The sequence below is a fragment of the Lampris incognitus genome, chromosome 2, assembly GCF_029633865.1.
Source record: "Lampris incognitus isolate fLamInc1 chromosome 2, fLamInc1.hap2, whole genome shotgun sequence".
NCBI lineage: Eukaryota > Metazoa > Chordata > Actinopteri > Lampriformes > Lampridae > Lampris > Lampris incognitus.
Window position 1 is genome coordinate 147,113,409 of NC_079212.1, and position 24,655 is coordinate 147,138,063.

Sequence of the window (24,655 nt, forward strand, 5' to 3'; positions counted from 1 at the left end):
CTATCACTCCATTTTGCAACGCCATGCCATACCCAGTGGACAGCGCTTGATTGGAGCCAATTTCATCCTACAACAGGACAATGACCCTAAACGCACCTCCAAATTGTGCAAGAACTATTTAGAGCAGAAGCAGGCAGCTGGTATTCTATCGGTAATGGAGTGGCCAGCGCAGTCACCAGATCTGAACCCCATTGAGCTGTTGTGGGAGCAGCTTGACCGTATGGTACGCAAGAAGTGCCCATCCAACCAATCCAACTTGTGGGAGCTGCTTCTGGAAGCGTGGGGTGCAATTTCTCCAGATTACCTCAACAAATTAACAGCTAGAATGCCAAAGGTCTGCAATGCTGTAATTGCTGCAAATGGAGGATTCTTTGACGAAAGCAAAGTTTGATGTAAAAAAAATCTTATTTCAAATACAAATCATTATTTCTAACCTTGTCAATGTCTTGACTCTATTTTCTATTCATTTCACAACATATGGTGGTGAATAAGTGTGACTTTTCATGGAAAACACAAAATTGTTTGGGTGATCCCAAACTTTTGAACGGTAGTGTATGTGTTAGTTGGATATATGTGTTCTTGTAGTTTTTGGATGTGTGTGTTTGTCTTTGTGTTGCACTGCTGTGGGCTGGGGGAAACCATGTATCATTTCATTTCGTGTGTGCAAGTACACGAAACGAAATGACAAAAAATGAAATGAAAGTGTTCCTGATAACTCAACGTCCCAGCAGGCCAAGGGACGTCTGCAGAAGAACCCATATAGGGAGGTTTTATAACCCATCTGTTAACTGGTGGAAGATGCAGATTACAGAAGAGCAGCAGGTGGAGGAGGTACAACTAAGAATGTACAAAGGAAATGAAAACATCTTTGTCATCCCTTCTTCTGTTTGCTTCATGCGTGTTAACATCGGGCCCCTCTGGAGCCAAACGTGAAGCAGAAACCTCAGGTCCTAATCTGAAGAGAGGGGGGTTTGGTGAACATGGTTCACATAGAAAACCTGTTATCAGAGACAACGGAGGTCGGATTACGACGGAAAATGCCATAAAGATAATTCCATAAAATAAAACATCGGCTGCAACCATAGTCATTTAGTCAGGGGCCACCGGCCTGTGTTAATACGTTGTTCTGTTAAGATTGCGTCATAGATCCTTCAGTTAAACGGAATAGTCCTAATTTCATTTTTGGGCAGATTGGATTATTAGCAGGGTAAATGGCAGCAAATGTCCGAATCCATCACGGAATGAGGCTTTGTGTTTCATCCATCTGAAACGGGAGGTTTTAAAACAGTGTTTAGCCTCTCGGATTACAAGAGATGGTCAGAACAAACCCAGATGAGTTTTTACATGAGACCTAATATGACTTCAAATCGCTTCAGTCAAATACTGCCCTCTGCTGGAGGGGACATACAGTAGCCCCCACTTAACCTCAGCCAGATGATTTACACCACGTGTCCAAATGTATGTTGACACCCCATCTAGTGAGTGGATTTGGGTATTTCAAACATCCGTTGCTGGTAGACGCATAAAATCCAGCACAGCCATGCAGTCTCCATAGACAAACAATGCCCCCGTGCACAAAGCAAGGTCCATAAAAACATGGTTTGGTTTGGTGAGTTTGGTGTGGAAGAACTTGACTGGCCTGCACAGAGCCCTGACCTCAACCCCATCCAGCACCTTTGGGATGAATTGGAAGGCCAACTGTGATCCAGGCCTTCTCCCCAACATCAGTGCCCGACTTCACTGATGCTCTTGTGGCTGAATGGGAGTGAATCCCAGCAGCCACGTTCCGAAATCTAGTGGAAAGCCTTCCCAGAAAAGTGGAGGCTTATAGCAGCAAAGGGAGGACTGACTCCATATTTTTGCCCATGGTTTTGGAATGACATGTTCAACAAACAAATATAGGTGTGATGATCTGGTCTCCACATACTTTGGCCATGTAGTGTCTCAACCCAACCAACTGTGTGTCCATCCACATTTTGCTGAGGAAGAGATGAGTTATCATCAGTTTTGCTTCCATTTCATGGTTAAATATTCTGTATTGTTAACTGCTTTCTTCACTCGGCTGATACGAACTTAAAACTCAAGTCAAAAGAGAAAACTGATATTGATATCCATCAGAGTAGTTCCACCCATCATCCGAACCACTTATCCTGCTCTCAGGGTCATGGGGAGTTTGGAGCCTATCCCAGCAGTCACTGGGCGGCAGGTGGGGAGACACCCTGGACAGAGTGCCAGGCCATCACACAGGGCCGACACACACACACACACCTAGGGACAATTTTAGTATGGCCGATTCACCTGACCTACATGTCTTTGGACTTTGGGAGGAAAACGGAGCCCCCGGAGGAAACCACGCAGACACGGGGAGAACATGCAAACTCCACACAGAGGACGACCCAAGGCTGGACTACCCCGGGGCTCAAACCCAGGACCTTCTTGCTGTGAGGCGACCGCACTAACCACTGCGCACCTAGTCAAAGTCAACTAGAGAAGTTTCAAGTTGTGCATATCAAGTGTAGTTTCATTGTAAGTCAAATAAGAAAAAGTTAATTGTAGTTCTTTATTATGGTGTAAAAACCACCGTACAAACTGAGCTGTCTCAATTCTGAGCCAACTTCATGTAAACACATGCCAGACACCTCAGGAGTCCAGACCCTGGGATGTCTGACCCAGTTTGACCTGAGCAGGACTGGTCACAGACTACTGAGAATATAGGTGTAAGGAGGTGAATTAATTGGAATAGCCAACAGAGGGCAATCTCATATTTTCCGCTGTTTCTGCTGCTGTAAGGCAGTTCCTAATTGGAATAGACAAGAGGGAGCGCTCTGTCTTTTTTTTTTTTACTTTTTCTGTTCTGGTTCAGCTGTTGTTGCCTTTTTTGGGTTGGTTGTGGCCATTTTATGCACAGAGCCGATTGTGACCCAACTGTAGTCCACTGACTTCCGGTTTCTACTGCAGCGGTCATAGCAGTTTCCTGTTTGTTGGCGTGTGCTACTGACAATGGCATATTGTTCGCGATGCCTGCAAGATTTACCATGGATAAATTTCAATGACATGCACACAACTGTCCACACACTTTCACCTGCACCTACCAGCAAACGGGTGAAAAGTTTCAAGTTGTACCTATCAAGTTACGTCCACAATTATGAGGATGAGCGGACGGATGGAATTGTGGACGTAACTGGATAGGCACAACTTGAAACTTTTCACCCGTTGTGCTGGTAGGTGCAGGAGAAAGTGCGGCGGTAGGTGTAGGTGAAAGTGTGCTGGTAGGTACAGGTGAAAGTGTGGTGGTAGGTGCAGGTGAAAGTGTGGTGGTAGGTGCAGGTGAAAGTGTGGTGGTAGGTGCAGGTGAAAGTGTGCTGGTAGGTGCAGGTGAAAGTTTGCTGGTAGGTGCAGGTGAAAGTATTCTGGTAGGTGCAGGTGAAAGTGTGCTGGTAGGTGCAGGTGAAAGTGTGGTGTTAAGTGCAGGTGAAAGTGTGCTGGTAGGTGCAGGTGAAAGTGTGCTGGTAGGTGCAGGTGAAAGTGTGGTGGTAAGTGCAGGTGAAAGTGTGTTGGTAAGTGCAGGTGAAAGTGTGCTGGTAGGTGCAGGTGAAAGTTTGCTGGTAGGTGCAGGTGAAAGTGTGCTGGTAGGTGCAGGTGAAAGTGTGGTGGTAGGTGCAGGTGAAAGTGTGCTGGTAGGTGCAGGTGAAAGTGTGGTGGTAGGTGCAGGTGAAAGTGTGGTGGTAGGTGCAGGTGAAAGTGTGGTGGTAGGTGCAGGTGAAAGTGTGTTGGTAAGTGCAGGTGAAAGTGTGTTGGTAAGTGCAGGTGAAAGTGTGCTGGTAGGTGCAGGTGAAAGTGTGGTGGTAGGTGCAGGTGAAAGTGTGGTGGTAGGTGCAGGTGAAAGTGTGGTGGTAGGTGCAGGTGAAAGTTTGCTGGTAGGTGCAGGTGAAAGTGTGGTGGTAGGTGCAGGTGAAAGTGTGTTGGTAAGTGCAGGTGAAAGTGTGTTGGTAAGTGCAGGTGAAAGTGTGCTGGTAGGTGCAGGTGAAAGTGTGGTGGTAGGTGCAGGTGAAAGTGTGTTGGTAAGTGCAGGTGAAAGTGTGTTGGTAAGTGCAGGTGAAAGTTTGCTGGTAGGTGCAGGTGAAAGTTTGCTGGTAGGTGCAGGTGAAAGTGTGTGGACAGTTGTGTGCATGTGGTTGACATGTATCCATGGTAAATCTTACAGGTATCATGAAAAATATGCCATTGTCAGGAGCACACGCCAACAAACAGGAAACTGGCATGACCGCTGCAGTAGAAACCGGAAGCCAGTGGACTACAGTTATGCACAGTCGATCCACTCTAATGAATCTCTTTAAAATTAATTGACGTTTCGCAAAGTACCGCCCCAGAACGGTGCTTGCCCAATCCTACCTTAGCAACGGTCCGTCAAGCTTTCAAACACACAACAAAATGCTGAAACGGTGTGCCTATGGGATCTGCAGATCTGAAAAGTTTGGAGGGGTGTCATTTTCTTTCCCTTCCCGAAACCCAGAACGCAAGAAGCGCAATGTGGGCAATAGATTTGGCAGTATAGCAGACCCCATGGCCAGCTCAGTCCATCCAGAATCACCAAAAATACCTGTCTGCTCCAAGCTAAGCTGGCTGCTAGCTAGTATTGCTAGCTAATACAGCTAACGTGTTATCACCGTTACTTTTACCCACACAATGCGCCGATTTCTTCCTTCATGTTTTGGTGTTTTCCGGCTACTTCCTGGATAGTTCTGCAACGCTTGACGGGCATAGCAACAGTATCTAAGGGGGGCGGGGCTTTGCGAAAGGTCAATTAGCCGTCCATGTAGTTCGTTGGACAAATATGAATGCCGATAAGTTTATTATTGCGTACTGCGGTTACGTTTAAAAAGACGTTTTTATTTTTGTAGTTTATTACCCATCTTGTGCCAATGTGGTGGCCTCGAATGTATTGTAGCGATCACGGCTGAGCAGGCTCGGTAGGCCTCGGCTAACGGGCTAACAGGCTAACGGCTAACGGGTCGGACCCTCTAGTCGACGTTGCCGCGAGCGGCGCGGAATACACGAGTTCGCGCTATTTTACTTGAACGTTATTATTTACTAATTGGCGCATTTCTGAGAAATGGCCGCTGCCCAGGATAAAGACTTGTTAACGGACAATCATTTCGAATTACGAGACACAATTCCGTTGTATTTCTGTAAGGTGACAAGCGAGACACCAAAAAAGAGAGACACCGGGTTGCTGTACCACCTGGTACGGACTAGTCGGGTCTGGGGGTTCGGGGCTGAGCAAGCAGTACCAGTCCTGACCCGCAGCGTGTAGAAGAGCTGAAAGACGAGGGGGGAAACAGAAAGGAGGACTGAAGAAACAGAAAGGAGGACTGAAGAAACAGGAAGGAGGACTGGTTTCCAAGACGAGAGAAGCAGCCGGGAGGTGGGCTAGCTTACTGAGGTAGCAGGCTAGCAGTTAGCAGGTCCCTCCGACAAGGCCTCGGCCATATGGGTCTCGGGTCCCGTGGGTGGCGGACTCCGTCTTGGCAGGTCAGTTCAGTTTAGGTTTGACGGTGTTGAGCTGGGAAGGTGCGGACTTGTAGCGTCCTGGACAGCGTGTTCAAAATGGCGCATCCTGAGACGTACGTATGCAAACTCCCGCCAATAGCTACCGGCGGGGGGCGGGGCCTCGCAGTTACGTCATCGCATAGCTGGCTCAGGGAGACACTATCTCACATCAAACCTGAGAATGTAGATTTTCACCTAAACCCCCAGTTAACCCTTTACCATGACCCGGAGGCCCTTTATCGATTATTTGAAGATGGCTCCCATTCAGCCCGATGACAACGAGATGCCCCAACCGCCAATAAACACCAAGAAGAAGAAGAGCTAGATGCCCTCCCCCTTTCTTCCGTTTAAACAGCCATTTGGGTGGGGGTTGTTATGTCGCTAATAGGTATAATGAGGTTACCCATCTGCCTTATTGCCTGGCGGTGTGGTTTTTCTTCTCTTGTAACAAACACGTGGGTGGGACTGGGTGGGAGGAGTTACGGGGCTAATGGGTATATATATGAAGATTTGGGAGAATTAATTGGAATATGGATTAATTACTGTTTTCCTACTGTTTGCATACCTCACTATAATAGGCTCTGTTTATATATGCATGAAACCAGCTCAAATTGGACATTTTATATAGCTAATGTTTTGTGTGCAACACTGCTTCAAAAATCAATACAAAGATTTTTTTTTAAAGTGTATTAAAATAAAACCCCCCATATCTTCCAGCACACCGCAATCAAACGACTCCTGTGCCTGCTCTCCACCCCACCTCCAGTCTTCGGACATAAGCAAACCAACAGCCCAACGCAGAGGCTGGGGCAGGCTGGGCAGGCTCACCCAGAAGGGCCGGTGTGGGTTCAGGTGCAGGTCTTTGTTCCAACCAAGCAGCTGCACACCTGGGTCTCCTGGTCAAGGCCCTCAGCAAAGACTCTGCTGGTTGCTTGGTGGGATCAGGTGTGTCACTGCTTGGTTGGGCCACAGACCTGCACCCACACCGGCCCTCCGGATAAGATACCCCCTCCCCCGGGTTCGGGGGTCTCGGGGTGGGATACTTAGTTAAAGCCAGGCTTAGGAGACACCATCCGGGGTTACATTAGTGTGGCCACTGGGGGGCGTGACCGTCACACCGCTTCAATGGTGGGAGAGTAGAAACAAGTAGCCCAGTGACGGCGCTGGAGCGGGATCCCAACAGAACCAGTTAAAACCAGTACACACACAGACCACACGCAGTCAGAACAGAACACGTCACACGGGCCAGGACTGTTCTGGGTCATGCTGCTCTGGGAGATTTATTGAATGCTTTTTCATTTTTTATTTTTGTTTTTTCCACTTGCCCTCCTGTCAGGAGTGTGGTAAATGGGACAGTCAAGCAGCAAGTCACAGTCCATCATCATCATCATCATCATCATCATCACCATCACCATCATCATCCTCTGCCATAGTTTCATCGTCGTAGGTTTTTGTAATCATGTAAGTTTTTCTCCTCAAGCTAAAAAATAATTTACATCACATTTTTTTTTTTTACTGACTTTTGAGACCACAAACATTCCGGCAACACACTCTAGGATAAGGGTGGGTAACAATCGAAAAGCATGACGTTTTTGCATAGTATTAAATGAACAAAGACATTGAGTTCTTTTATTTACAGTTATTGTATAGAAAAAAAATATTGTAAAAACAAGATGAATGAACACTTAAACCACTTACCCATAAATGGCTAAGAATGCCGGGAGCGCGAGCTCCGCGGGCATCTCTTTTTCTTTGTTCCACAAACTGCATGCTGCTAAATACAGTACATCGAGGCAGGTGAGAGTATATTGCAAGAAGTTATCACTGACTCTGTCATGTTCATCTTTACCTTAACCTTTCCCCCACCATCACCACCGCCGTCAGGCCTTATTACTCTAGAGGATGCTAGGCCCCTGGCGCCATTTAGGCCGCCGTGGCGTTTGAGGTGTTGACAGGAGCTGTGAGTGACGCGCTGCCTCGCAGCCAGTCGGCCGCGTTGGCGGGCTGACCTTGGGTGCATGGTGGGAGGCGCAGTTCGACAGGACTTCCTGTTTGGCACCGGTCCTGCATGGAGTCCCGTTTTTACAACCCGGTACCTCTGTCGTCTTTAAAGCTCAGTCTCCTCCTGAATGTAAAAATGGTTTGAGAATGTCGGCTAAAGTCTTTTTTTTCTTTTATCTTGTGTTTTTTTTATAGAGAAACAAAATAATTTTCAAGTTCAAACATTTCAGAGAGAGAGAGAGAGAGAGAGAGAGAAAACCTATCAGTTCCTAAGCAGAGCGCGTCAGAATCCAGACCAGTACTTCAACGTAAATACAGGACTTTTTATTCAAACGGTCCACGTTGTGTCCTGAACAGGCCTGGGCTGACTGGTAAAGCTCGTGCATCTCCTCCGGATGGACAGACTGACTGGGGAACGACAGAGAAGGATGCAAACGAAAGGAAAGTAAAAGAAAAGAAACGATAAGGAAAGCACTGTTCGAGTACACGGTTGTATATATAGGGCGTGTAGCGTATACGGGTTCTAACGTAGAAAAGTCTTCAGGTGGTTCAAGTTGCATAATGAGTCTACCACGTCATGCTTTCCATTAACTCCAATTAAACGTAGAAAAACCAGCAGTGGTGCAGCGGGGGCCGGGCCTGGGCCCGGGACCTCTGGCTGCACTCCGAACTGGGCCCCGCGTGTTGCTCCACCTGCAGCCTCTGTCTGCTGACGTCTGGTCGGCCAAAGCACAATAAATAGTTTACAACTAGTGAATACGGTTGAGATGCTAGATTACTGTATATTCTGTGACTGCAGGAAGACAAGCTCAGTTAAAACACACAAAAGCACATCTAGAATCACAACACAAGTTTTCATTCATAACCAGGTAGTGCAGAAAATGATCATCTCATTTTTAAATAGAAAAAAGGTTCAAAGCAACATTCCATTTTAGTTATCCATGTGGTTTTTTTCTTCCTAGATGTGTATGAAAATGCCGTCTTCACGCTTTTCAACGAAGAGGGAAAAAATTAACCCCCCCCCAAAAAATAAAATAAATTAAACCCCAAAAACAAAGGAAACCCCAAAAATAATCAACACAATCTATCACAAAATATTTGATTTACATACGGATCAGCCAAATAGAAGTTAGTCTGAGAAGTGAATGCAGCCTGTGATGGGGGCAGGGAATTGATGTCCTTTTGAAACAAACAGACAGACAGACAGAGACAGACAGACAGACAGAGACAGACAGACAGACAGACAGACAGACAGACAGACAGACAGACAAACGTCTCTGGAAGGTTTTCCCGCCGTCGAGCTCCTGATCTCCTCTGACTCCAGTCCAGACCACCGGCCAAGCCCAAGGCCAGAACAGAACATGGAGACGGAGGACAAAGTTGGGAAAGGAACAAAAACAGAGAAAACACCTCCACTGTCTCGACAAAAAAGAAAAAATATAGAATATAGAAAATAAAAAAGACCTCCACCTGAAGAACCAAAGGCAAGTTGCTGCAACCTGAACCCAACAAAGCGTAAAGAATACTAAGATGTCACATTTACTACGTCACCCAGCGTCTTTTGGTTTCTTTTCTGCAGAAATCCTCTAAAAATATCTACAGTATTTCACAAGAGAGCAGGCAAATCCCAGCACTTAGTTTTTCAGTAATAAAACGCTGAGCAAGCCCTAGTCCGGACTACGAGCCCCCCTGCCTTTCCCCTTCCTCATCCTCCTAGCAAGCAGGAGTCAGTCTGTGGGACTGTAAACACGTTACATTCTCGTTAAGACATGAATGAGTCCAAGTATTTTGAGCCACTGAAGCAGGAAAAAGGCAACATGCCAACAAACAAAGATAAACTCTCTAAATATATTCATATGTGCATATCTATATATATATATGTATATAGATAGATAGATATATATATATATTTAGAATATATCCCATTAATGCTTATCACTGCCATCATTTATTATTACTGGGGGGGGGGGGGGTTGTTCCTCTTTCGTGACAGGTGCAAAAACTCATGTGCAAGTTGGGCTGGACCGCCTCAGCACACACTTCCTGTCACAGAGGAAGTGGATCTACACAGTCGGGTACATGTACAGTACATGCCACACACAAGGAGCAGGCCGGCGACTTTGAAAGAAGCCATCTTAAAAAATAGCGGTCCGCCACGTGTTGCTAGGCAACCAAGAAACCAGTGAAATCCAATAAAATTAAAACTCTTTGAAACAAAAACTTGGGTAATGTACATTCATGCAGGAGCAATAATAATAATAATAATAATGATATTAATTGTAACAATAATAATGTTGAATTTAATTTAAACTAGTATCAGTGTAGTCCATGTTACTGTTTAGAACGTGGAGTCTAACGGGAGATTAAATTCTGTCCTGTTTTACTCCTCAACAATTTCTCCCTCCTCTTCCTCACTTCTACTGCCTATTGACACAGCTAAGAGATGTTTGTCTGGTCAGTGGCCAGGGTGTAACACACACACACACACCTGCTGGCCATCACCACCACCACCACCACAATAAAACAACACCACAAATTCCAACACGGTGGCGTCGACGTTGTGGTGTTGCTGCTCTTTATTTTTTGGTTGTGTTGACTTTCTTTCTTTATGCTGGGTTTTTGCCCTCATATCGTCAGGTTGATGCCAGCTCTGTGCTCGGAGGGGCTGAGAGCGGTTGAGGAGTTCGGGGCTTAAAGATGGATGAAGATATGCACCTTCATCCTGAACTCTGAAGGGAGGTGGTGTGTGTGTGTGTTGGGGGGGGGGGGGTAGGTGTATGGTCTTCATAGGCTCCCAGGCTGTAAATTAGAGGTCAGTTGGGGAGGGGGGGGGGTTCTCATCATCTGCATGTAAACCTGCAGATGCTGTGGCCAAGGTCCGGCTGAGGTCCGGCTGAGGTCTGGCTGGGTTAGAGGCTGGTCTCCAGGCTGTGCAGGGGACTGGCAGGGCTGGACAAGGCGGCTGATTTGCTCGGTGCGAGTGAGAGGTTGATCCCGCCGCTGATGGCGTTGTTGTTCTTGTTGGGAGAGGTGGGCTGGCTGCCGGGGGGCTTCCTGTTGGCCCGGTTTCTGCGGGACGAGTCGTCGTCTGTGTCGTCGATGAGGGGGATGTTGGGGGTTGAGTCCTCTATCCTAAACTCGGGATGCGTCATGAAGTTGTGGATGGATGTCCTGGAATCCGGTTTTTCCAAACCTTCATAGAGGGAGCTACGGAACGCATTCACTACACGGATCTGTGGTGGCGAGAGGGAGGCAAGAGAGAGGAGGAGGAAGAGGAAGAAGAGTGGGAGAGAGTGTTAGCGGTGGAAGAATCTGGTTTGGGTGGACCACTGGGAGGGGGGCGGGCGAAGGACAAGGAGGAGAAAAGGTTACTGCAGCCTGTGTTCTGCTTTCACAAGACGGGTACCGTTCACAACTGGCGTGCATTTAGAAGAGCCGTGGAAAACAAAACAAACAAACCAAACACGTCCAACACAAGGTCCAAATCAAACGTTTGGGGACGGGAAGCACAAACAGGCTCGTTGTAAGTATACGCTGCAGTCCAGCGTGCCGTATACCTAGAGACAAGCTGCGTTAATAGATGGAAGGCTCACAGAACCAAATGAATAAGAGCAGAATAACACATGCAAGCCTGAACAGGTCTGGTGGACGAGGTCAGTTCAGAAACACAACAAAAGAAAGGTTAGATCTTGAAAGATCCAATCGGGGGGGGGGGGTCAAGTTCTGGAAGAACCAGAGCGCTGTCTGGGACGGCATCCACATAGACAATGAATGGGACACAAGCACACACACATAACACACAAAACATACAGGGTGGGTCAAAGGTCAAAGCAAGGTCCCTGTTGAGACGGTGGACAGAGTCCGACACGAGTCAGGGAGACGTTGGTTTCAACACAAAAACATGACACATGGAACAGAGCGGGGGCATCGAACAAGAACACGCCGTCACACAGCAGATGGCTGAACATGCAACAAGACAACAGTGTGTGTGAGTGTGTGAGTGTGAAACGGGATCAAACAGACTGCGTTAGATGACAGGTACGGAGAATGAAAGTAAGTTCTGACAGCTGAGGCAAATTTCAGCTCCATGCATTTCTCAGTAAGCGCTCAAGTAGCGAAGCCCCAAAGGTGCTGCTCTCCTCCTCCCCTGCTGTTTGTTCCCTCTGTTTCTCTCTTTTCATGAGAACCGGTGTGATGAGTGTCTCATATCGCCTTAACACTACCGAGCCTGTGTTTCTGCACTTCATTCACTTACACTTGACCTTAAAGCTTCAAACTTGTTTTCTCTTCCAATCAACAGAGCAAGTGGTACCCAATTTGAGAAGAGAATGAACTACCATCCATCCATCCATCCATCCATCCATCCATCCATCCATCCATCCACTATCCAAACCGCTTATCCTGCTCTCGGGGTCGCGGGGATACTGGAGCCTATCCCAGCAGTCACTGGGCGGCAGGTGGCGAGACACCCTGGACGGGCCGCCAGGCCATCACAGGGCCGACACACAAACACACATTCACACCTAGGGACAATTTGATACGGCCGATCCACCTGACCTACATGTCTTTGGACTGTGGGAGGAAACCGGAGCCCCCGGAGGAAACCCACACAGACACGGGGAGAACATGCAAACTCCACACAGAGGACGACCCCCAAGGTAGGACTATACCCCGGGGCTCGAACCCAGAACGTTCTTGCTGTGAGGCGACTGCGCTAACCACTGCACCACCGTGCCGCCCCTTAACGATCATCAATAAGCAAACATATAAAATAGCAAACCACTGTGGCTGATCTGTGTGTTCAAGACTACCACTGAAAAGGGCTTACATTAACCACTGCTTAAAACTGTATTGCACTGAAATGCATTAAATATGCAGTATCAATAAAGTGAGATTGAGCTACTGATGAACTGATGGACTGACTTGTACTGATGATCGCTGAAGTATTATTACGCCATCTACTGTTCAACACTGGTGATGAATCACTGAAAGAAATTAACCTAATCCAAACATCAACAGCCAGAAATAGGAGATATCAGCGTGGGTGGAATGTGTGATGGATGCGTGACGAGGAACGCTAACGGGGTGCTGGAAGTATGGGTGGGTGGGGGGGCAGGTTTTTGTCTGTAACTATGGCAACAAGATGGTCAACTACACCGACTGTATGATGTAATGAGAAAGGATGGGTCGCTCCTAAACAGAGACCGTTTAATTATCACCATAGAGAGCGAGACAGAGAGAAGGCATTTTTAGACAGATCCCGCAGTAACGGTAAATTGAAGACCCGTCCTTACGCTTTGTTTTTTGTTTTTTTACACTGAACCAAACAGGAGGGTGGGATAACGCTGCCCTAGTGTGTGATTTCACATGGCATGCCGGTGTTCTGGAAGCAGAGGCGTCACAACATGTAACACAACAGAGTCAGCTGTCCCGTCCTGCTGGCTGGCCCTTTTACACAGACATTGATTGGGCTTTGTGACTGTCAGTGCCTATCCATCTTCAACCAAACTGTACCATTTAAAAACTAGGAAACAAAAATCAAATAACCTCCCCTGGCTGAATCATCACACTCGTGCCCTTAGAAGACTCCGTAGAAAATCGGAACAACAATGGAAGCTCAACAAGTCCAAATTAGCACATAATACCCTTAAAAACCAAATGTTAATTTACCAGAAGGCAGTTAAGGACGCGAGATCAGCGTACTTCTCTGAACTAATATCAAGAAATAACCACAATCATAAAGTTCTCTTTGGGATGATTGATTCTGTTATTAATGGTCCCTTCACTTCTCTTTTTGAACCTGATGTTGAGCTGTCTGAAAAAATTCTCACTCATTTTGTAAATGGAGACTGAAAATGGTGGAGAATATCAGGTCCTAAATCCAGCCTGGCTCTTGCATTCGTTCCATGCCCCATGTTAATTCTGCCTTTTTTCACCAGTTTCAACCAATTACAATTTCAGTGTTAGAGCGTACAGTCTCCAACATGAACTCCTCCTCCTCCATCTTAGACATCATTCCCACTAAGCTGCTCAAGGAGGTATTTTCAACTATCAGGCCCATTATTCTGCAAATCCTTAATAATTCTCTGGCCTCTGGTTCTTTTCCAGACAGTTTTAAGCATGCCATTGTTCACCCATTATGAAGAACCCTAATTTAGAGCCCCTGTCCCTAAGTAACTACAGGCCAATCTCCAAACTGTCTTTTCTATCTAAGGTTCTGGAGAAGGTAATTTCTTCTCAATTGATTTCTTTTATGAACACAAACAGTGTATTTACCAGTTTCCAGTCTGGTTTTAGAGCACTTCATAGTACCAACACAGCTCTAGTTAAGGTCACTAATGACCTACTGCTGACTGCAGATAGAGGTGACTGCTCGATTTTAGTTCTTTTATATTTACGTGCTGCCTTTGACACAGTCGATCACAACATCCTCTTACACAGCTTAGAGACTTGGGTTGGCATCAAGGGCTCAGCTCTTTGCTTATTATGCTCTTACCTCACCAACAAAACTTTTTCTGTTGTTCTGGGTAACTAAATCCTCAACGGCTCAGTTGAGTTGTGTTGTTGCTCAAGGCTCATTTCTTGGCCCCCTTCTCTTTTCTATATACATGCTGCCCCTTGGCCAGGTCATTCAAAATCACGATGGGATTTACTATTTTCATGCTGACGACACTCAGTTATACATGCCACTAAAACCAACAGATCCTAGCACCCTAGCAAATCTCACAACTTGCCTCTCCTAAATTAAATCCTGGATGGCCGAAAATTTTCTCAAATGTAATGATGATAAGTCTGAGGTCATTCTGTTTGGTCCCAAAAATTCCATCAGCCCTTTTGTTACCAATCTTGGTGATCTGTCAGGTAGTCTGTCAGGTAGTCTTGGGGTTATAATCAAATCAAACATGTTGTTCAGGTCATGTTTTCTCCAGGTCAAGCTAATCTCCAAAATTAGGTTATTTTTCTCAATTGCCGATCTGCAAAAAGTTGTACATGCTTTTATCTATTCTCGGCTTGACTATTGTAATGCACTTTATTCTGGTATCAGAAAGGGCTCCCTCCACCATCTGCAGTTGAATCAAAACGTCACTGCTCGGCTCATTACCGGGACAAAGAGGCATGACCATATCACCCCTATGCTTGCCTACCTACACTGGCTCCCTGTTATATTTCGAATTGATTTTTAAATTTTATTGCTCACTTTTAAGGAAAGAAATTCTGTAATGTAATATACTCTCTATCACAGCATAATGATTTTAAGGATGACATGTTGTCCATCCCAGAGAAGGAGATTAACCATTTCCAGTCCCATGGCCACATTGTAGTCTGTGAGGACCTCCATGCCAGCACAGGATGAGAACCTGACACTCTCAGCACACAGGGAGACAAATACCTACCAAGAGGTGGACACACCCCCCAGACACAACTATGACAAAGCAACAGACAAACATGGGTCACAACTCTTACAGCTTTGTGGTTCACTGGGCCTGTGTCATGGCAATTGTCTAATTCCACTCTGAAAATAAATAATGTGCAAGACAAAAATCTCTTAGTATTGTCACACTTTTTAATATTTTCATGACCAGACGCACAAAGCACAGAACCGAAGTGTGTGTCCTGATCTCAGAGTGCACTCCCTATATACCTTGCAGCACAAACTGCAAGTCACACTTATTGTAAAAAAGTCTGAATTACGGTCACAATGATATAAAACCTGAGTTTCTCCATAACCCTATTTGGAGCAAGAGGCTTATCTTTATTGCTGGGCTATCTTCCTAATGGATAACAGAACTTGCATATTGTTCAAAGAGCTCATAGGTCAGGTCTTTCATCTGTATCTTCCAGCTCATAATTCTCCAGGGCCATTTCTCCAGACCTTGCTATGCTCAAATGAGCTTCCCATACATTCCTTTGCTATCAGCTAAGTTAACAACAGGCCTTTAGAAGACACTTTATTATAATGCTACCTTTGTTCTGTTACACATGAGCTTTAATCATCTATGTAAGCAATATAGACTAAAGTTAAACATAGCTAGATCATACATGGTCAGCCTGGCATCTCTCAGAGCGTTTAGAGTAAGTCAGCCCACTAACACCCCTGTCAGACCACAGCAACACCAGTCTACCTGAACAGATCAACATCCAATCTCGAAGTAGCAAAGCCAACCAAACAAACTACATACTGCAAAAAAGGCTACAAATGGAAGGAAGGAAAGTAGTGTAGAAACCTACCAAAACGCTACTAGGCAACAAGTGCAATCGCTTTTAGACCAGTTTCTGGGGGGGCTTTTAATGCAACAGTAAAGTCATGAACAGGGCAGTAGAAAGCCCTAATAATAAATATGACCTCTCAGCCTCTTTATCGAACCTCAAGGCCTCAAATAGAAGTGTAAAAAAAAACTAACAATGACAAATGTTTGACATTGAATGTAAAACCCTCAGAAAGCAATTAAGGAACCTAGCGAGACCATAGGCGGCACTATTAAGAGGTAAGGGGAAGCTTAGCTTCCCCAAAAATATCACCAACAAATTTTAACATAAATCCTAAAAATCCTATCTATCTATCTATCTATCTATCTATCTATCTATCTATCTATCTATCTATCTATCTATCTATCTATCTATCTATCTATCTATCTATCTATCTATCTATCTATCTATCTATCTGTGATCAAAAGAATCATCAAACACATGAATGGACCACTGACGTTAATATGCAGTCGGGTATTTATTTTTTTTATCTCTTAACGAACGAACTGGCACTGTGACATCTTACATCAGCTTTTAAGACATTAAGACATTGAGACTTGTGTGCCTACCGATACCTTCTGCACATACAACAATAAGAAGCCATGGTTCACTGCCAAACTAAGACAACTTAGGCAGGCCTACAGAAATCAGCTACATGCTGTTGAGAATCCATAAAAACAAACCACTTCTGAAACCTGAGTGCTCTAAACAAACGAAAACGTGAGGATCTACCCATCAAACATGGAGATGTATGGGTAAACCACTTCTCCAATCTCTTTGGTCCAATAGAGAAGAATAAACAGCAAAAACACATTCAAGATAAACCACATAGTTTAGAGTCAACCATAAAAGACTACCAGAACCCACTGGACTCCCCAGTTACACTAAAAGAACTACAGGACAAAATAAAATCCCTCGAAACCAAGAAGGCCTGTGGTGTTAACAGCATCCTAAATGAAATGACAAAATAGACCCCAAATTCCAACTGGCTAAAACTCTTTAACATCGTCCTTGGCTCCAGGATCTTCCCCATTATTTGGAACCAAGGACTGATTACGCCACACCACAAAAGTGGAGATAAATCTGACCCCAATAACTATCATGGAATCTGTGTCAACAGCAACCTCAGGAAAATCCTCTGTGTGATCATCAACCACAGACTCCTAAGTAATGTCCTGAGCAAATCTCAAACTGGCTTTTACCAAACTATTGTACAACAGACCATCTCTTCATCCTTGGCACCCAAACTGACAACCAAATCAACAAAAACAAAGGCAAAGTATTCTCTTGCTTTGTTGATTTAAAAAAAGCCTTTGATTCAATTTGGCACGAGGGTCTGCTGTACAAACTGTTGGAAAGTGGTGTTGGAGGAAAAACCTATGACATCATAAACTCAATGTATACAAACAACAAGTGTGCTGTCAAAATAGACAAAAAAACAAAACAAAACACACACACCAAAGCCGGGGTGTTAGATAGGGATGCAGGTTGAGTTCAACCCTCTTCAACATATATATCAATGAACTGGCAAGGGCATTAGAACAGCCTGCAGCACCTGGCACCAGCCTAGTAGACACAGAAGTCAAATGCTTACTGTTTGCAGATGATCTGGTGCTCCTGTCTCTAACAAAAGAAGGGCTACAACAGCACGTTGATCTCCTGCACCAATATTCCCTTTTACAGTGAATCTAACCAAGACAAAAATGATGATACACCAAAAAAGACCCAGCCTCCAGAACCGCAAATACAGATGCTTTCTAGATGCGATTGCTGTAAAACATGCCAAAAAAACTATACCTACCTCAGCCTAAACATCAGAACCACAGGTAACTTCACCAAAGCTGAAAACAACCTGAGGGATAAGCCAAGAAGGGCTTTTTACCCCATCCAAAAAAAAAATATATCAAGCTGGACATCCCAAAATAGTGGACTCTGTTATCGAACCCATTTCCCTTTATGTTTGTGATGTCTGGGGTCCATTTGCAAACCAAGATTTTGCAAAACGGGACAAACACCAAATTGAGAGTCTGCATGCAGAATTCTACAAATCCATTCCCCACATCCAATGGAAAAAAAACAAATAATGCATGCAGCGCAGAATTAAGATGACACCCTCTAATCCTCAAACTTCAAAAGAGAGCATTTACATGTTATTATCACCTAAAAGTAAGTGACACCAACACACTCCATAACAAAACTCTCACCTACAGAGAGACTCTAGAGAGCAGCCCCCTCAGCCAAGTGGTTCTGGAACTCTGCTCACACGCACAAGCAGAGCCCCCTGACAGAAACCCCATCAGACTACACCAAATTATAAGAATAAAAAAGAAGACAGTTTGACACATTAGTTAAGATTTCAGCAAAGTGTGTGTGTGTGTGTGTGTGTGTGTGTGTGTGTGTGTGTGTGTGTGTGTGTGTGTGTGTGTGTGTGTGTTTGAACAACAGCTAGAGAGCTTTGCGGCTTGTACTTGAACGTTTACCTCATCTCTTGAGTAAAATGCTGGAATTGGTTTACACCAGTTTCTGTCAAGATGTTAAAAAAATGAAGGGGGTGGGGTGGAGGAGCGGTTGTGTGGGTGATGGGGTGATGGAGGAATGAGGAGAGGGAAGACAAACTCACAACCTGAAATGTCACGCCGTGGGTATCACCCTGAGTCCTGCGCCTCTAGAACTCTGGAGGAGACAAACACACAGCGAGCGATGAGAGGACAGTACACCCGCAGCATGGAGGACTCATCAAGATGAACTTGAATTACAGTATGAACGGCAACAAGAGCAGAAGAAGAAGAAGAAGAAGAAGAAGAAGGAGAAGGAAGGAAGGAAAGAGGAAAGCAGAAAGCCAGAGAGAAGGAGGAGAGGCTTCAGAGATGCCGGTCCTGTGATAGACCTCAGTACAACGTAAGGAGAGTGACTCAGCAGACTTTGGCATACAATATTTGCAGTTGTCTTTTTCTGCTTACAATGTATGGAAGGTTTTATTGGACCTCATTATTTGTAACCCACAGAAGACAATCCACAAATATGTATCACGATCCACAAACTTCTTCGCATTTGTGGACCCGTTTTTACATGTGGGACGGGTTTTACACATCTGTGGATCGCTTCCTGTGAGTTTGTGGGTCATGTGACATGTGTGACTTCCCTCCTATTTATTTGTGAAGTTTTGTCCCATTTGTACCACGCGGATCTGTAGCAAAGATCCACAAATGTGAGGTGCAGTTATTAGCTAGACCAGCTCCCACATGAGCTGATGGAACCACCGTCTGTAGCTAACAACTGCGCCTCACTTTTGGGGATTTTTGCTACAGATCCGCGCAGTACAAATGGGACAAAACTTCACAAATAAATAGGAGGGAAGTCACACATGTCACATGACCCACTAACTCACAGGAAGTGATCCACAAATGTGTAAAACCCGTCCCTCATGTAAAAATGGGTCCACAAATGCGAAAATGTTTGTGGCTCATGGCACATATTTCTGGACTGTTCTGTGGGTTACAAATAATAAAGTCCAATAAAACCTTCCATACATGATATATGGTGTGTGTGTGTGCGCGAGAGAGAGAGAGAGAGAGAGAGAGAGAGAGAGAGAGAGAGAGAGAGAGAGAGAGAGAAAAGGTGTGAGTCACTGTAATCAGAGCTAAGTCTTTACAGATGTGAGACCATACAGTGAGAGAAGAAACTGTTTTTGACTTTCTGATGAATATGTGTGTGTGTGTGTGTGTGTGTGTGTGTGTGTGTGTGTGTGTGTGTGTGTATTTACTGACTTGAGTGTAATCGCATGTCAGTGACTGCATCACTGTTTGGTCTACTGGATGACAACATCTACACTACTGTGTAGCAGCAGTATTATCAGGATCCTCCCAGCCTGGGTGAGCTATACATTAAGACCTTCCTCACACACCTCGACTGCCCATATTCTCCATGTCAGTACTGTACCTCTACTGCCCATGTCGGTACTGTACCTTTACTGCCCATATTCTCCATGTCAGTACTGTACCCTTACTGCCCATATTCTCCATGTCAGTACTGTACAACAGAGACGTCATATTTACTGGCTATTATATCACCTTTTACTTTGTATTTATTATATATAACATTACTTTTACTTTGTATTTATTATATATAACATTACTTTTACTTTGTATTTATTATATATAAAAATATTACTTTTACTTTGTATTTATTATACATAACATTTCTTTTACTTTGTATTTATTATATATAACAACCGTACTTTTACTTTGTATTTATTATATATAACAACCGTACTTTTACTTTGTATTTATTATATATAACAACATTACTTTTACTTTGTATTTATTATATATAAAATATTACTTTTACTTTGTATTTATTATACATAACATTTCTTTTACTTTGTATTTATTATATATAACATTACTTTTACTTTGTATTTATTATATATAAAAATATTACTTTTACTTTGTATTTATTATAAAACATTACTTTTACTTTGTATTTATTATATATAACATTACTTGTACTTTGTATTTATTATATATAACAACATTACTTTTACTTTGTATTTATTATATATAACAACATTACTTTTACTTTGTATTTATTATATGAAAACATTACTTTTACTTTGTATCTATTATACATAAAATGTCTTTTACTTTGTATTTATTATATATAAAAACATTACTTTTACTTTGTATTTATTATATATAACAACATTACTTTTACTTTGTATTATATATAACATTACTTTTACTTTGTATTTATTATATATAACATTACTTTTACTTTGTATTTATTATATGAAAACATTACTTTTACTTTGTATTTATTATACATAAAATTTCTTTTACTTTGTATTTATTATATATAAAAACATTACTTTTACTTTGTATTTATTAAATATAAAACATTACTTTTACTTTGTATTTATTATATATAACATTACTTTTACTTTGTAATTATTATATATAACATTACTTTTACTTTGTAATTATTATATATAACATTACTTTTACTTTGTATTTATTATATATAACAACATTACTTTTACTTTGTATTTATTATATATAACATTACTTTTACTTTGTATTTATTATATATAACAACATTACTTTTACTTTGTATTTATTATATATAACATTACTTTTACTTTGTATTTATTATATATAACATTACTTTTACTTTGTAATTATTATATATAACATTACTTTTACTTTGTATTTATTATATATAACAACATTACTTTTACTTTGTAATTATTATATATAACAACATTACTTTTACTTTGTATTTATTATATATAACATTACTTTTACTTTGTATTTATTATATATAACAACATTACTTTTACTTTGTATTTATTATATATAACATTACTTTTACTTTGTATTTATTATATATAACATTACTTTTACTTTGTATTTATTATATATAACGATGTTACTGCTGTTAGAAATATAATTTGTGCCCAACAGCTCCTCCTTGCACCTTAGTTAAAACTCATGTGACTGTATTTACAGATAGTCAGACCTGTCTCACTGCCTCTAGACATGTCTCACTGCCTCTGTAGACCTGTCTCACTACATCTATAGACCTGTCTCACTGCCTCTATAGACCTGTCTCAATACCCCTATAAACATCTCATTGCCACTATAGACACGTCTCACTGCCTCTATAGATACGTCTCACTACCTCTATAGACCTGTTTCCCTGCTTCTATAGACCTGTCTCACTACCCCTATAAACATCTCATTGCCACTATAGCCACGTCTCACTACCTCTATAGACATGTCTTACTGCCTCTATATACCTGTCTCACTACCTCTACAGACTGCTCACTACTTCTATATATGTCACTGCCTCTATAGACATGTCTCATTGCCTCTATAGACCTGTCTCACTGCCTCTATAGACCTGTCTCACTGCCTCTATAGACCTTTCTCACTACCTCTATAGACATGTCTCACTACCTTTATATACTTCTCACTACCCTCTATAGATATCTCACTGCCTCTATAGACGTCTCATTGCCTCTATACACTTGTCTCACTGCCTCGATAGACCTGTCTCCCTACCGCTATAGACCTTTCTTACTACCTCTAGACATGTCTCATTGCCTCTATAGACCTGTCTCACTGCCGCTATAGACACGTCTCATTGCCTCTATAGACCTGTCTCACTATCTCTATAGACATGTCTCACTGCCTCTACAGACTGGTCTCACTGCCTTTATAGAAACGTCTCACTGCCTCTACAGACCTGTCTCACTACCTCTATAAACATGTCTCATTGCCTCTTTAGACATGTCTCACTACCTCAATAGCCCTGTCTTACTACCTCTATAGACCTGTCTCCCTACCTCAATAGCCGTCTTACTACCGCTATAAACATGTCTCACTGCCTCTATAGACCTGGCTCACAACCTTTATAAATATGTCTCACGGCCGCTGTAGACCTGTCCCACTACCTCTACAGATCTGTCTCACTACCTCCATAGACATGTCTCACTGCCTCATAGACCTGTCTCACTGCATTTTGTCGAAACAGATACTGTCTAACACTAACATTTTCAGATATCACCAGACGTATAAACATATATTTACCTTAGTAGCTCTACAGATTTACATACATATAAAGACGCAACTGTTTATGTTACATTTGATTGAACTGTTGACTTTTATTACTTTTCATATTTTTGATATTACTTTTTATGAGTCTCGTGCGCAAGTTCCTGGCCTGTAAAAACTGGAAAATGAAAACAGTTCTGACTCTGAACAGGATTTGCCTCATGTCTGAGATGGCCACGTTCACACGTGCACGAAAGAGGGTGTTGCTTTTCAGGACGGCATCCCGGAAGCACACAGAAGCTGACAGATAGACAGACAGACAGACAGACAGACAGACGGACAGATGGACAGACAGAGTTCTGACTCACGGCCAGTGGTAGTGGGAGGAGCAGAAGCAGCAGTAGTGCTTGTAGGAGAGGAAAGGGCATTGGACAAGGACATGTGACTAGGACTAGAAACATTGGTTACATCCTGGTTCTGGCTGGTGGTGGATGATTGACGTCTCAGAGCTCCCGCCCCCTGAAAGGAGGTGCCGCTCTTGAATGTGTTGACCACCTCGATCTGCGGAAGGAGAGAGCGGGAGAGAAGAGGACAAAATGGCTGCTCAGAGAGGGCAGAGACTGAATGGCATACAGGACGACGGGCCGACTGGTTTTGGTTGTTTGGGGTCATAGAGGATGGTGATAGACCATGGGGTCAGGGGTCAGGGTGGAGTGTACCCATGAACAAAGTGCTTAAACATAGAGCAAAGGCCTAAATAGAAAATGTTTTATTCATATATCGATGGAGACATTTAAATTTTAGCAACAACATTTCTGAGGAACAGCTCAGTCCGGCACCATTATGACTGACAGGCCGGCACCATTATGACTGACAGCTTGGAGAAGATTTTTTTTTTCTGGCTGTTTGTGTCCCATGCTGGACCACAGTTATACTGCATGTTAACCCAGCTCAGCTTTATTTTACATATTATAGATATCTACTAATCAAGACAACTTTATATGAGCCCTGTTGTGGTGGGATAGCTTCACCCTGGGTCAGTGGTGACACGTCTGTCAGAATGAACTCATCAGACACCAAAACCCATCAACGCAGTGAGACAGGCGACATGTCTCTGACATCACAGTGCTAGCGGTCTGTAGAGATCAGGACACCCCACACTCATTTACAATCCACTTCCTCTGGTTTCTGATGTCACCAGTTCTGGAATGCCGGTCCTTCACACGGCCCCTCCGTGTTGACGCTGACGTCACCTCGCGACAGGAAGTGGATCTCCATGTATCTGAACAGGATCGCCCTGAGATAAAACATCTATCAGCCTGGTGATGCTTACACAGCAGCGGATGATTTTGCAAACACACTGATATTTTAGTGAACTGGTTATTGGACAAAGACAGACAGGGAGTGTAGAGAGACGCTGTAACTCAACCAGAACCAGAAAACAACAGGGCGTTCCCCTCTTCTCACATCAACACAACACACAGCATCTGTTTCTGAACCACCTGGATGTGGGATCAGGCGACTGGTCCTACACATAGATGAATCCAGAGGAAACAGGTCCCTAGTCCATCTCTGGGGTCTCACCTGAGTCTGGATGCGGTTCAGTCCTCTGAACCAGAGGATCTGTCCTCGCCTCAGCTCTCGCTCCGCGTGGTCAATCTCCTCGTTGTCTTCGTTCATGTCCTCCTCCGGCAACTCGTCTTTCTGGCTCAGCTGACCTGCCCGCCGCAGGAAGCGCAGCCTGCTATTGGGCACGGTAGATATGAGCTGAAACCAACCAGGAAGACAGGCAGGTTAATGGTCAGACGGACACACATACAGCCAGATAGATAGTAATAGACAGATGGTCAGACAGACAGACAGATAGACAGATAGACAGATAGATAGATAGATAGATAGATAGATAGATAGATAGATAGATAGATAGATAGATAGATAGATAGATAGATAGATAGATAGATAGATAGATAGATAGACGGACAGACGGACGGACGGACGGACGGACTGACGGACGGACGGACGAACAGACAGACAGACAGACAGACAGACAGATAGATAGATACAGACAGACAGACAGATATATAGATACCTGTCCCCAGAGCAGCTCTCCCATTCCCAGGAAAACGCACCACATCCATTTCTCCGTGTCCAGGGGTGTACAACTAAACGGCTTCCCTCCAAACTGCACAATCACAATCTAAACCAACCAACAGCAAGTCAGACACAAATACCATACAGACCAACAACAGAAAAACAAAACACATGTTGTCCAACAAACTGCACTTCTACAGCTTGTACAATTT

At 43.6% G+C, this 24,655-nt stretch overlaps 1 protein-coding gene across 7 annotated transcripts in view; it reads right to left on the reverse strand.

Moving 5' to 3' along the window:
- Window positions 1-10,460: 10,460 nt before the first annotated feature.
- Window positions 10,461-24,655, reverse strand: part of atp2b2 (ATPase plasma membrane Ca2+ transporting 2) — a 169,634-nt gene continuing 155,439 nt past the window's right edge. For all 7 annotated transcript variants that reach the window (XM_056275412.1, XM_056275411.1, XM_056275410.1 and 4 more), the window contains 3 exons: window positions 24,442-24,549; window positions 23,937-24,119; window positions 10,461-10,784 (listed from right to left, as the gene is read on the reverse strand). In XM_056275412.1, coding sequence (XP_056131387.1) covers window positions 10,461-10,784; window positions 23,937-24,119; window positions 24,442-24,549 — 615 coding nt within the window. The remainder of the gene's footprint in view (window positions 10,785-23,936; window positions 24,120-24,441; window positions 24,550-24,655) is intronic.